Source organism: Saccharomycopsis crataegensis (genome assembly GCF_037102585.1).
Source record: "Saccharomycopsis crataegensis DNA, jcf7180000000084, whole genome shotgun sequence".
Lineage (NCBI taxonomy): Eukaryota > Fungi > Ascomycota > Saccharomycetes > Ascoideales > Saccharomycopsidaceae > Saccharomycopsis > Saccharomycopsis crataegensis.
This window is the reverse complement of record NW_027043829.1, coordinates 2,353,735-2,367,970: the sequence shown is the minus strand read 5'-3', so window position 1 is coordinate 2,367,970 and position 14,236 is coordinate 2,353,735. Positions and strand designations below refer to the sequence as shown.

At 36.1% G+C, this 14,236-nt stretch overlaps 7 protein-coding genes across 7 annotated transcripts; 4 read left to right on the top strand and 3 right to left on the bottom strand. All coding sequences in view use genetic code 12, as the record gives it.

Annotated features, from left to right (window-relative positions):
- Positions 1-368: 368 nt before the first annotated feature.
- On the bottom strand, positions 369-932 carry DASC09_040430 (putative GTPase; the record flags this gene model as incomplete). The annotated part of the gene is made up of 1 exon (XM_064997642.1): positions 369-932. One exon carries the CDS (start codon positions 930-932, stop codon positions 369-371), a length of 564 nt encoding a protein of 187 aa, XP_064853714.1.
- Positions 933-1,393: 461 nt separating this feature from the next.
- Positions 1,394-5,581, bottom strand: DASC09_040420 (uncharacterized protein; the record flags this gene model as incomplete). Its single annotated transcript, XM_064997641.1, has 1 exon — positions 1,394-5,581. The coding sequence occupies one exon, from the start codon at positions 5,579-5,581 to the stop codon at positions 1,394-1,396; it is 4,188 nt and encodes a 1,395-aa protein (XP_064853713.1).
- Positions 5,582-5,878: 297 nt separating this feature from the next.
- DASC09_040410 (mediator of RNA polymerase II transcription subunit 9) lies at positions 5,879-6,937 on the bottom strand (the record flags this gene model as incomplete). Its single annotated transcript, XM_064997640.1, has 1 exon — positions 5,879-6,937. One exon carries the CDS (start codon positions 6,935-6,937, stop codon positions 5,879-5,881), a length of 1,059 nt encoding a protein of 352 aa, XP_064853712.1.
- Positions 6,938-7,271: 334 nt separating this feature from the next.
- DASC09_040400 (carboxylic ester hydrolase) lies at positions 7,272-8,690 on the top strand (the record flags this gene model as incomplete). Its single annotated transcript, XM_064997639.1, has 1 exon — positions 7,272-8,690. One exon carries the CDS (start codon positions 7,272-7,274, stop codon positions 8,688-8,690), a length of 1,419 nt encoding a protein of 472 aa, XP_064853711.1.
- Positions 8,691-10,110: 1,420 nt separating this feature from the next.
- Positions 10,111-11,226, top strand: DASC09_040390 (uncharacterized protein; the record flags this gene model as incomplete). The annotated part of the gene is made up of 1 exon (XM_064997638.1): positions 10,111-11,226. The coding sequence occupies one exon, from the start codon at positions 10,111-10,113 to the stop codon at positions 11,224-11,226; it is 1,116 nt and encodes a 371-aa protein (XP_064853710.1).
- Positions 11,227-12,459: 1,233 nt separating this feature from the next.
- Positions 12,460-12,890, top strand: DASC09_040380 (uncharacterized protein; the record flags this gene model as incomplete). The annotated part of the gene is made up of 2 exons (XM_064997637.1): positions 12,460-12,467; positions 12,593-12,890. 2 exons carry the CDS (start codon positions 12,460-12,462, stop codon positions 12,888-12,890), a joined length of 306 nt encoding a protein of 101 aa, XP_064853709.1.
- Positions 12,891-13,286: 396 nt separating this feature from the next.
- Positions 13,287-14,192, top strand: DASC09_040370 (uncharacterized protein; the record flags this gene model as incomplete). Its single annotated transcript, XM_064997636.1, has 1 exon — positions 13,287-14,192. One exon carries the CDS (start codon positions 13,287-13,289, stop codon positions 14,190-14,192), a length of 906 nt encoding a protein of 301 aa, XP_064853708.1.
- Between the last annotated feature and the right edge of the window lie 44 nt (positions 14,193-14,236).

Sequence of the window (14,236 nt, the reverse complement as noted above, 5' to 3'; positions counted from 1 at the left end):
TTTTAACTAGCAATCAAGCATATGTTTGATTGTTTCGAGTCACCAATGCAAATTTGACAAAAAAAGTAATAGAAGAATCTCAAGATTGTTGAACAAGAGCCGAAGCAAAGGGCAGAATATAGCTATCGCAAAAATAATAGCCAAGAGAGTGTTGAGGTGAACAAAGGCTCAAATCGCATAATAAGTAATAGTACATTTGAAGGTCATCATTGTAGTATAATTGGTAATATGAAGTTGGATTCTGCACTGTAAGCAAAAGAATATTGAATATGGGATTTGAAACTTGATTTCATAGCTGGTCGGAAGTCATGGTGTCCAAAAGCCGAGGTTGAAAGAAAAGACTGCGCTGTTATCATCACCATCGTTGTTCAAACAATAACGCAACCAGCTTCTTTTTTTTCTTGGGGATTAGTTAATTCCTCAATATGCTGTAACAAGATTTCAAAAGCTCTGTCGACATTGGTGTTATCCTTTGCACTAACCTCGATAAATGGACAGTTGAATTCTCTGGCCAACGCTAACCCTTCTTCTTTGGACACCTGACGAACCCCTGACCCCAAATCTGTTTTATTTGCTACCACAACAAAAGGCACCTTTGTATCTTCGCCAAAGCTTAAAATATTGAGGATCTTGTCTCTGATTGTTGATAAGACTTCAAAAGATGATCTGGACGCAATGGAGTACACCAACAAAAACCCATGGATCCCTATCAACTGACGTTGATTCACGATAGAGTACTCATCCTGGCCAGCAGTATCAGATATGTCCACATCATAGACCTTGCCATTGACTTTGAAGCTTTTCATGTATTGGTTCTCTATGGTTGGGTAATAGCTGTCATCGAAACGACTTTCCGTGAACCGGAGAGTCAAAGAAGATTTCCCAACAGCTCTAGCACCAACGATGGCCAATTTACGTGAAACAGAAGACATGACAGAAAAAAAAAAAAGGCAAAACGGAATCTAGGAACACTGCCAGTAAAGGAGAAAAATATAATAATAATATTAAATAATAAGCCACAGAAAAAAAAACCCCAACTTTGTAAAGAACACAGAAGAAAGAACAATAATAAATTGATGGCTATATCTCAGTGCAACTCTTTTTTTTTTTCCCTTCCTTTCTTTTCTTCTCTTTCTTCTGCATCTCCGCAACGGTAAAGGAATGTCGCTTAAAAGAAAAAAAAAGATCGGCTGGCCCTTTTTTTTTTGTGTAGAAGCCCTTGTTCCCTGCCATCAACAGAGGTGTGCATGACCAGAAAAATTACGTAATTACTTACGCAGCACAATAGTCCATTAAGGCTGTACAAAGGTAATAATAAAGCGTTAAAAACATCAAAAACAATAGGGAAATCAACTATAGCTAAGAAAATCGGCCACAAGAATTCGCCTTCTAATCATAATTGGTAGCTCACAGTAAAGCTTTCAGGGGAGCATTGGTTAAAAGAACTGAAAAGTTCTTCTTTCTTCGACATTGCACTATTCAAGTTATTCATGTTGAGTTTTTGGGACATAGATTTTTGGTTTTCATCATATTCACTGATAGCATTTCCCACTGCCATCGCGCGGCTTTTGCTACTTCCTCCGCTAGCTAAGGATAAAGAAGAAGTCGATGCCGATGCTGCATCTTGAGGTCCCATATCTTGTTCTTGATAAAGTTTGATGGTTCCTACGTCCTTCAATAATACTGCCACTTCTTGCATCTGCTGCTTGATCGAGCTCTCAATCTTGTGGATAATGGTTTGGAATTTAAGGAACATTGCAACTTTGGCTTTTGGCGATAAATTCTTGTTGAATAAAGTTTCGTACTTCGATTTGAGTATGAGAATTTTGCTTTCAAGTTCGCTGAAAAGTTTGATGATCTTGTTAAACTTAGTTTTGACTCTTTGTTGAATCAATGAAAACTCCAATGGCAATGTTCTTTTTTCAATAATATTTGGTCTTTTATTTTCTCCGACCTCATTATTGTTCTTTGGGTTCAACAATTTGGTGTTGACTTCAACAATTTCATATTCTTTCACAAACTTATCGTATTTGCATCGGAACTCATTGAATGCTCCAGATTTGAAATTCTTGACTTGTTGATGCAAACCATCCATCTTATTATATAAGTCGCCAGCTTCGCGAGCATGTTTGGTGTCAATCATATCAGTTATGATTGGAACTTCCGATAATCTCCAGGTGTAAATATTTTTCAAGCTTGTGAAACGACTTTTTGCATCATGTTTGATCATTAAATGGTCTTTAACAAAGTCATTGAGGGATTCTTCGTTTTTCAAAATGATTTGATACTCAGCAACAGAATCATAATAGAGTTTATGTAATTGGCGATTAATTTCTGACTTCTTGTTCATCGAATCTGGATATTTAATCTTGTCCAATTCGTACTGGGTTGGTGCACTCTTGGAAATCTTGAATTGGTTCAAGTATTCCTCATCCGATTCAAAAGATAAGATATTGGAATTTTTGTAGTCCTTTACAGGTGCATCGATGAAAGTTTCAACAAACTTTTTGGTGCAATCAACCTCTTTATCAACCACCTCTGGTTTCATCGTTTCAACAGAGGCAACAACATAATTTTTCTGCACGACAATCTCTTTATCGACTCTATTTTTTCCTTTGTCTTCGTCAAATCCAACCATTTTATCTGTATTCCCAAGGTCAACTTTCTCAAACTCTTTTTCCACCTCCACAAGGTCCTGATTCTCTTTCCCTTCATTCTCTTTCTTTTCCTCTTCGTTCTTTTCGCTCTCTTCTTCTTTCTCCTTTTCCTCTTCTCCTTCTTCCTCTTCCTCATTGTCGGTATCGGCATATGCACTACTGAGAAGACCTTTCTTAGGCTTCTCAGTCTTTTTCGTTTTAGAGTTACCAGAGTCTGTGATTTGCAAGGCTTCCCGGGTATCACTAATGACCTTTGTAGTATCATTGTTAGGTTCTTCAGCCAGTTTAGTGTCAGCATTATTCATGTCTCTTTCTGAAGTACCCGTACTGATGACTTTAGTATCTTCATGGTTCAGTGATGTCTCGTTATTGATTGTGATGTTTTCAATTAAATTAGCAGCGTCCTCGTCTTTTACAATATTATCAGGTTCAGATTCACCCTCAGAGTTGGACAATACTGTTTCTGCGTCCACTTTATTCTCGTTGTCCTCAGTGACAGGATTTGTCTTTGGTTTTAAATTTTCACTTTGAACCTCTGATAATTCAATTTTTGGTTTCTCTTCACCACTTTCATTACTTGGCAAAGTAGGTTGATCAATAGGAGCTGATTCTGCAGAAGGAACACTAAGAACCTTGTCTTCAATCCTGGTACCATGGCTCAGTTCTTTATTGGTATTGAATTTACCAGGAAAGAAGCGTGGGGCGGTAGGTTTACTTGGGTCGATCAAAGCCGCATTTCCGAAGCTGAAACCTGCTTTTCCAAAACCAGAGGATTGATTTTGATCGTTTGCTTTTGAGCCAAAGCCTGCTGTTCCAAACCCTAAGGATTCAACTTTTTTATTTTTATCTTCAGTTGCATTTCCGAAGCTGAAACCTGCTTTTCCAAAACCAGAGGATTGATTGTGATCGTTTGCTTTTGAGCCAAAGCCTGCTGCTCCAAACCCTAAAGCATTTGAACCGTTTTTGCCACTTTTGAAAGCCGCATCGGTGAAAATGGATGATGTATTATTGGATTTAGAACCAAAAGGGTTTTCAACCTTATTACCAAGCAAAAGTACATCGGATTTACCAAAAGTATTACCGCCAAATAAACTGCCACCATCATTAGAAATTCCATTGTCGGTGGATTTGCCAAATAAGCCTCCAGTATTATTGCCAAATAAACTCCCACCATCATTAGAAATTCCATTGTCGGTGGATTTGCCAAATAAGCCTCCAGTATTATTGCCAAATAAACTCCCACTATTATTAGCGATTCCATTGTCGGTGGATTTGACAAATAGACCGCCACTATTATTGCCAAATAAACTGCCACTATTATTAGCGATTCCATTGTCGGCGGATTTGCCAAATAAACTGCCACTATTATTAGCGATTCCATTGTCGGTGGATTTGCCAAATAAACTGCCACTATTATTAGCGATTCCATTGTCGGTGGATTTGCCAAATAGACCGCCTGTGTTAGCGCTTCCGAAAGCACTTGGTGCTACATTCTTTTCATCAGCAGGAGACAACAAAGAGCCCTTAGTGAGCGCAGAGCTGACTACTGGAGCATCAATTCTGGAACCAGATTCCTGTATCATTCTCAGGTCCTTCAATAGTTTCAATTGATAGTCAATATTCGTAAACTGTTTGCCTGATTTGATCGCATCAACATCGAAGAAGTCATATTTAGCCAACATCCCATTAGTGGCAAACAACCACAAACTCATAGTTTTACCCAAAACTGGGTCCTCAACATTAGGAATTGTGATTGGTGTGTTGGAGCTCACAAGATCTAAAGCTAGCCCACAAACCAGCAAGTCATCAAATTCAACAGGATCCATTGGCATGGAGGCCTTGAGAGCATCGTCTTTTGGAACGACAATCTGGTCGTGTTTAAAGATTGAAATATAGGAAGCAACACTGGTAGTGATTAAAAATAAATCATCCTTCTTGCCACAAATTTCCCAATCGCGAAGACGCACTGAGTAGTTCATGAAGTCGCGTTCAGCATCATCCAAATTGAAGCATAACTCTTCGTCCACTTGAGAAGTAGTGACATTGCTCACATCTTTAAAGTTGATGACATAAGAAGTATATCTTGGACTACTTAATGCCATATCCTGGAATCGATCACCGTCTTTAGCTTTACCACTCAAATCATACGATACAAGCAATTCATATTCATTCAATTCGAGTAATGATATTGGTTCCAATGAGCCAGGAATATCGATATCTTTTTCAATTTTTTGAATCGCTTTTCTAGTTTTGAAATTATATTTGACAATATGTGATTTATCAAAATCATCAAACCCGATATAAATAACATCTGAAGATATCGTGGAAAACTCTACCGATAGTACCTTGTGTTTAAATTTCAATAAAGTAGCTTCTGGCGATTCTGAATTTAAGTCTATCGAGAATAAGGTGTGATTGGACCCAACAATAATTGCGTAGTCTTCGCTTTCTTGAATCTTCAAGTCAACGATTTCTTCTGCATCATCGATTTTAACCATCAGCATATTCAGACTCAAGTCTGTAATATCATTCAAGTCATTAGGATCTTTGATTGTTTTTATTATCACAAGGTCTTCGGCAGCGATAATAAGTTTATTGGTTAATAGTTTTACAAACTTGAGGTTCGCATTTAAAGTAATCATATGTTTTGGCAGAAGTTCAGTGACGGATTCATCTTCATCTCCATCATCATCAGAACCTGAATTTGAGTACTCTATCAATTGATGTAATCTTGACACTTTATCAATAATAATGTGTTCTCCTTTGCTAGCAACAAATAATTGGTTAAAGTTGTTGATGTCAAATAAGCTGGATGCTTGATGAGATACCGCCTCATCTAAGCTAGTTTGAGGGAAAAGCAATTTCAAAATATGACTTTGCTGGAACCCAACGGTCTCATTGTCAACTGGCTCAACACCTGCCATTGCACTGTACTAAGGCCAATAATGAAATAGTCTAACAAAAAAAAAATATATTGTAACCTAGCTAAACCTATCTGTACATTTGTTTTGGTACATTCTCACAACTGAAAAGGAGCAGGAAAAAAAAAAAAATAAAAAAAATAAATTGGAGTATCGCTTACCCGGGCGTAAGACATATACTATCACTATAGTTTATATGTGGATTTTCCAATCATTCATCGATAGAATCGTTTTCTACAAAAATGTTTATTGCCAAAGTCTTCTTTCAATTTTTCATCTATTTTTTTGTAGAAAGGGCTGTTAGAAATCCATATCAAATCCAAAATCATCAAAATTTCCAAACACATTTTCATTATTGTTATTTCCTTCTGGTAAGTCGCTCAAGCTGAAATCATTGAAATCTATGGAAGTACCATTTGTGGCTTTTTTTGTATCATTTCTACCATTTTCAGGTTTAAGTGAATCGTTGTTTGACATATCAATATCCGTCTTTTCTTTGTTTGGGGGATTTTGCTTTAGCTTTTCATCACTGCTACTAGCACTTTCTGTACTATTAGCATTCGCAGCAGTGCTAGCACCGCCTTTATCTAGTCTGTCCATGTTGAATCCCGGATCATCAATGTTAAGATCGTCATTCATAAACATGTAATCTGGATCCATATTGTTTTCCATAGGATTGTCAACCTCCATCATCAAATCATCATCAGCCCCACCACCATCATCATTATTATTATCCGGGTTAATACTGTTATTGGGAGAATTATTTGCCTTTTCGTTATTATTGTGATTTTTTTCCAGTTGTTTTTGTTTTTTAAGTTCTGTAAGACTCTTAAAGGTAGCCTCTTCTTCTTCTGATGTTTGGATATTCGCTTCGACTAAAATCTGTAAATCATCCTTCGCTATTCCCAAATCCTTGCAAATATAATCAGCAATATTGGTTACAGATTTGTTTCCTATAGCTTTCTTTGTATCTAATGGTGTTTGTATCTGATTATCTTCATTTTGATTTCCGTCGTTGCCTTTGTCTTTGTCTCGTACTTCACCATTTATACAACCCAATTTCCCGCTGACTACTTCGCAAAAATTTTGAAGAATCTCTTTCTTTTTAGATATTTGGTAGCTTAATTGATCTATGAGTAACTTTCTTTGATTTGGAGTCTGGTTTATTCCATCTAGTTTTGCTAAAAGTTCTTTGAACTTGGTCAATCTGATTCTAATTTTTCCGGCAGAATTATTCAAATCTTTGACACTTAACTCTCCTTTATTTACTTGTTGTAGGATATCAATCAACAAGGGTAGCATCTCGAGATTCTTAATCTCCTCAATCAAGATCACTTGCTCACTTGCAGTGCTTGACATTATTGTTTTGGGGCGGTCTTTTCCGTCTAATCATGGTGCGGTTGCAACTGAAAGAATATCTGATTCTTTAAAAATCCATGGGAATGGCAAACACTCCTGATTGCACACGTGCCGGTAGTAAACAAAATAATTGGGGGCATATCCGGTCATTTTTTTTTTTCCTTCGGGAAATTGGGTCGAACGTTTTAAACACAATATTATGTATTTGTGATTCTCTACAAACTAGATCATTTTCGTTTTCGTTTCTGTGTAAATATCCTTCTTTCTTTTTTTTTTTTTTTTTTTTCCTTTATTTTTATTTCATTTTACGATTCTGTGAGTGTGTGCAGTAGCTATGAATGGAGGGCGTCATATATCATCTCTCAAGTTTCTGATTAGATCATTTTCAACTTCATCTTTGGTTAGTATTCGCCCAGCGCCAGCATGGAACAATAGCAGTAACCAGGAGAACAAACTAAACAACTATTCTGGGCCTTTGGCAATCATCAACAATCTTTTAGAGACAGCATCGAGCAAATTTGGCAAAAAACCATCGCTAACCCAAAAACATCAATATAAAGCTTCAACTAGTCCATCTGGGATTCCGTTATCAAAATTCTTTTCAGTGAAATTTCCTTTGCCAATAATGGAGTCATTCCAAGATTATAAGAAAAGAAATCAGTTATTAAATATTCAAGATGATTTGTTGACTCTATTGGATATGGAAAATTTGGAAAATTTGAATATGTCGGTGTTGAAAGTCCCAATCCATTTGGATAAAGAGGGAAGAGTAATAAAAATTAAAGATGTCATGACTGATGGGACAATGCGTGATGCTGATAATTATATCAATGAAGTATGTATTTCTCCAAAGAATATTGACCCACAAGATAAGCTGGTGAAGCATTTGATTTTGATCCATGGATATGGCGCTGGTTTAGGGTTTTATATTAAGAACCTTGAGAAAATGGCGGAATTTATAAATCAAGAAATAACAAAGGGGTCGTCCAAATGGTGTATTCATGCTATAGATCTTTTGGGCTATGGTTCATCTTCTAGACCAAAAATCAATTATAAAACCAACAATTCATTGCAGACTTTTGAAGATTGGTTTGTTGATTCTCTTGAAAATTGGAGAATCCAAAGACAATTGAATCATTATGAAAATAACTTGGTGATTGCACATTCGATGGGTGCATATTTATCGGTATGCTATAATATCAAGTATCCTAAAACATTCAGAAAATTAGTCTTGGTCAGTCCTGCTGGCATGATTAAGCCTGCTACTTTTGATTCCAAAAGAATTCCGGGGTGGTTCAATTATTTGTGGAACAAGAATGTTTCACCATTTGCTCTTGTTCGATATTCAGGACCGCTTGGCTCATTCTTTGTTTCTGGTTGGACATCGCGAAGGTTTGCCAACTTGACTCATCGTGAACATGCTTTGTTGCACAGGTATTCTTATGGTATTTTCAATGCCAGAGGTTCTGGTGAATATTTTCTAAATTATGTGTTGAGCGCTGGAGGAGTACCAAGATATCCATTGGTAAAGAATAAGACGAGATTAAAGCAAGTTTCTTGTGAGACTGAGTGGTTATATGGGGATAATGATTGGATGGATCTGAGAGGGGGATTGATTGCCACTAAGTTTTTAACCGAGAACAACAAATTAAAGGCCAAGGTGAAAATTTTTGAAGGTTGTGGGCATCATATTTATTTAGATGATATTACAGGATTCAATAATTACTTATTATCACAAATGAAAGAATTTTAAAAGAATTTTACGCATACAATAATTTGAAGAGTGGTTTGTTGATTCATATGGTAATACGGAGAGAAAGAATAAGAGGAGATTAAAGATCTCTTCATTTTTTTTATTTTTTTCTTTATTTTTTTTTTTGCTGCTATCGTATAATTATTATATGGACTGTTGTTTGATTTAATTTTTGAAATATTATTAAAAATCATTATTAATTTTTATTAGCTGTAGCAATTAGAGGGGCTTTTTTTTTTTTTCGTGACGCAGCAAGTATTATAAGAATTTCCTGCCCGTATAATAATCGAGCAAATGTCAATTATCCACTAATTTATTCTTAGCTGAGAAAGGACATTTAAGAAGTGAGACAAATTAGTTGAGGATTTTTGTCACACGAAGAGGTCATTTCATTTACAAAAGAGAAAGGGAAACAGAATTGAACTTATTTCTCATAATATATTTCTGTATAGAGATCCAGTCTTTACCATAAAAACCAAACCCTGTTATCTTTTTCCTTGATGTATACAAAAATATAACATTTGCTGTTGATTCTGTATGTACATACAACCCTGGCTTCCTAAACACATAATATTCGACCCCAGTATAATTCTTGTAAAGGCCTTCGTCATTGTACTTTTTTTTTCTGTCTGTCGATCGAAAGCGATGCAGGTGTGCTATCCGTCTACTTGAAAAAAAAGCATGCATAAACTGGAACGAAGCCCTTTTTTTTTTTTGACGGGCCTTTTTTCCAATTAAAATTACTGAGGGAGTTAAGTTATTTATTATAGATCTAAAATTAGAATAAGCTCGACAAATATGAAATTAACAATAACTCGGTGGGCCTGAAGTTAGTTGGAAATATGCCTTTTCCGGAAACTTAATTTCTGGGGAGGCAGTAACAACAATATTTTTTTTTCATTTATTCTCTAACTTGTTGATACAAGTTCTCTTTGAATAACAAAATATTTCTAACATCTACCTACCTGATCGTTCAAGTATAGCAGTTATGATCGATATATAATGACAGCTCTTACTATATCACCTAGCTCAATTCTTTTTGTGAGCGACACATGCTACGGCTGTCAAATGAAAATGCTCTCCGTTTAACCTTAATTGGTGCTGCTACTGCACTAGTTGGTGCGCCGCCACAGCATTTCAGCATGAAAACAAGATCCAAAAACTTATCCCTTTAATTCTCCACCGAAGGAGGTGAAACATATCTAGAAAGTATGTCTTATTAGACGGAAAAGCGATATCATATCACTTATTATATATATTAACGGATCATTGCAGTAAAAATGTTCCAGCTTTTCTCTTCATAATTGTATAGATAAAACAATCAGGTTCTATCCACATATTCACAATTATAATATTCAAACTAGAAGAATATCTCTTTTGATACCTATTTATTTTCTCAATTGATTGATACCCTTTAACTATGCTCTCTAGTGCCCCACTTGTCCTGGTTTTGTTATTGTTGTTGATCCATTCGGTGATTGGTGAAAGTGCTAATTCAGACAATTTTTATCTATTTTCCATTGCCTCTCAGCAATCAACAGACGTCCAATATGCCAGCGTTTGTGTATCTCCAGATACCAACGATTTGATTATTATTTCCACAGAGCTGGGTTTTGCCAGTATTAACGGAAGTTTTGCCTTTGAAGGATCAATTTGGAAAAACGGTTATTTGGACGAAATCAGTGACGGCAGTGGCCAAAGTTCTAGTGGTAATTTGATTGTTATTGATGAAGATTCGAAAAAACTCCAGATTTCCAATGTCCTGTCCGGTGCTGCTGGCCCATTCTCCGTTGAATACAGTAGCTTAAGGTTAGGTGGATCTCCAACTTTTGTGGCTTGCAAATCCTTAGATTCTGATGAGTTCTACACCATCCATACTGCTGAGTATGAAGATTGTCCAAATCAATCATATAATATTAGTTTGAGACCAAACTTGATCAGCGAGGTCAAAACTTTACTGAGTTATACCCCAAGTCAAATTGACGATTCCCATTTCAATTCAGCTTCATCATCTTCCACATCAACTTCATCAACCTCTTCAAGTTCTTCAACCTCTTCAAGTTCTTCAACCTCTTCAAGTTCTTCAACCTCTTCAAGTTCTTCAACCTCTTCAAGTTCTTCAACCTCTTCAAGTTCTTCAACCTCTTCAAGTTCTTCAATCTCTTCAAGTTCTTCAACCTCTTCAAGTTCTTCAAGTTCTTCAGCCTCTTCTACCTCAACCTCTTCTACTTCTTCTACTTCTTCTACCTCATCCACTTTGTCAACTTCATCAACTTTGATTACCTCAAACAATGAGGCCACCACTTCTGACTCAACATCATCCTATACAATAACTTCAACTCCATCATCCACATTTAACGCTCAAACCACATTATACACCATGTCTGAATCTCTGTCTTATGAGACTGAAACCAGCTCATATGCAGTACTTACAGGCGGTGCTAGAGGTCTCCAAAATGTCATCTCCCAAGCAAATTTGATTGCACAAGGATTGATGTTTGGATTTATCTCTGTGGCTTTGTTATCTTCAATTTAAACCTAGATTTAAATCGTTAAATATTTTACTCTCTTTCACTAGCATTCCATTCCATAATTCTATTTGCATTTCTTTTATAATCTGTTTTTTGTCATTCTCATTTCACTCTTGATATCCATTTTCGTATATCATTTTGCATATTTTTGTGTTATTTCATACTTCTTTAAACAAGTATATATAGTTGCATTCAATACAGTTAAACAATTTTTACTGCTCATTAAAATTCTGCCTGTACAAAATTGGTTGATATTTGGAAGATTGGATGATTGATAATATAACTATATATATTCATAAAAACTAAATATTTGCAGTTACTGCTTTCGAAGTTCAGTTAAAAGATATTTCTTAAGTTATATAAACTTTGAAAAAGCTCGATATCATCAAGAATACTTGGGATATACTGGTGAGTTAAAATATGACCATGCTGAACATTGTGTTAATAGCTGAATTCTCCAACAGATGTCACAGCTAGACGACCTTGGGTGCATTCATTAGAAGGAAAACAATTCTCAATGATTAAATTTTCATTCCTCAAATCTAAAAATTTTTAGATAAGAGTATGATATCCTGGAAGAGTTAACTTGAAAACGAAGACTCAACACGAGATTAATCCAATGTCGAATAAGCCCATGTTGGAATATACAGAGTCAACAACCATGCGATCCTCAATCTGAGCTTGTATCCACAATAAGATTCAGCACACATTACTCTTCTAGTAAAAACAACAACAACAACAACAACAACCAAGAGGTATTTAGAGTCGTATTACATACAGTACAGCCTAAACGGAAGATCAAGACACAGATACCCGCTCGGCGTTACTATGCAGCCCTGAGTTGCCCATCGCATATTTTGACACATTTTGAACCCCAAAGACAAAATCACAAGAATATTTCTGTCCGCAAATATGCTTAGTTTACCTTGAGAAATAACACAATACCATAACGTTGAGCGAGCAAGTGGATATCACGATAGGCGAGGAACTGGATTGTGTTCCTGTGGATAAAGATGGGACGAGGAAGATTTCTGTGGATCCAATTATATCCCCACAATAAACGATATCATCGATATTTCAGGATGTGATAAAACAGATTATAAATAGTATAATTGGGAAATCACCTTTTCAAGCATGTAGATATTTTTCAACCTCTTAAGACTTCTCTGGTAAATACACACAAGGTAAAACTGTAAGTCCTAAGAGCTCAACTTTGAGAGATGATGAAGACAAGTACCATGAGCAAGTAATTAAAAGGGGTGATTGCTCCATGTTCTATAGTTTTAAATTGTATTTCGGATGAAGGTTTTATGGGAACAACCTTACAAATAAGATTAGGAATAGATGATGCCAGTATTAAAATGTACCCAGATATAATGTTGTCACAGAGCATGCAAAGACAAGAATTTGGGAGGGTGAGGTTGAAAAGCTCCCTTTCTCTCACTCCAAGTTTATTGATTATTCGCAGACCATTAATTCTGGTGAAGGAGAAGATGCCCGGAACTCGGCTGCCAAAGCCATCATAAACCAGATAATGACCTACTTACCCATATCAAAAACCAGTATAGGGATCCTAAAGGACTCTATTATTTATGTATATTTGAGAATATCCGCGTTAGATAGCTATGAAGGCCATTTCAGTTTGAGATTGGATTGCAAATCAATATAGTAATACCTTTGAGGAGAGAAAGTAACACTAAGAACATGAGCTATGTGGTGGGACATATAGGTTTATCAGCTTCTGCATCCCTGCACGGCGGATACATCTGGATGGTGCTAATTATTATTGTTATTCTTTTTTGTTTGCTTGCTTGCTTTTAGCTATAATCTCAAATATTAATTTTAGCTGTCTCGTCACATATATCCTCCTACCTTCAATTCTCAGTTGTATCTTGCGAAGCGTGCCAATGTTTGTGTACAGATTTTGGGTGTCAAATTCACGTGAACTTCAAAAAACAAAAACAATCAGACACAATAATAAGAACTGCATTTGCTATTTAGATCCGATCCCAATATATTGATTGACACTATTATTATTACCACTATTATTATTATTATTATTATTATGTCTTCTGAGACTCAAAACGACCAATTGCACAATGATTTCTCAGCCTCGCTGACCACAGGCCCTAATTTGTTGTCACCCATAAGACTCCTATCATCATCAGATTTTAAAAGGAGAATAGCTGATCAAAGTCCAAGTATTAGTGATAGGTACAAACCTTTCAAACGAGCCCCGAGTACGCCATTGACTCCGTCTCTCATAACAGAAGGGATCCGCAAGAAAAAAAGAGACCAATTTGAAGAGACCAAAAAAAGGAAAAATAATTTGAATGATCGGTTGATTGCTATTGAATTGGGGAATGAAACGAATCAGGAACCAGAAAATCTCGATGAATCATATCAAAACATCTTAGAAGACGATCTACTGAATGCCGATGAGTCATATCAAAATATATTAGGGGACCAAATGATACTTGGGACATGTGCAGAACTTGCAATTGTGGTTTCTGATGATGATGATGATGATGATGATGATGATGATGATGATGATGATGATGATGATGATGATGATGATGATACTCAACAACAAGATGGTGAACCAGAAAGCGATCGAGAAAACCAAGACAAATCGGTATGTCAAAGGTCATTCAGAAGCGAATTTCGTCAGGCATTATGTGATCTTAAAGATAAAACAAAAGACGGGAATGACGGTGGTGATTTCTACGAACAACACTCGGTGCTACGAGATAATGATATTCTGGAGTATCATGAGTATGATGATACCAGCTGTTATGAGGACACTTATGCCCCGAATTTCAGCAGGGCCCTGGTATTCCCATATAAAGATGATTCACAAGAAAGGGAAAAAGATTTCGAACAAGAAGACGATGATAATGATTCAAAGGAAGAACACGATTTGTCCAACATCTTGGCACTGCTTTCCTTCACTAAAGAAGACTTGATCTGACTCACAAGTTTGATATATATTGTACTATATTTATATTACTAATT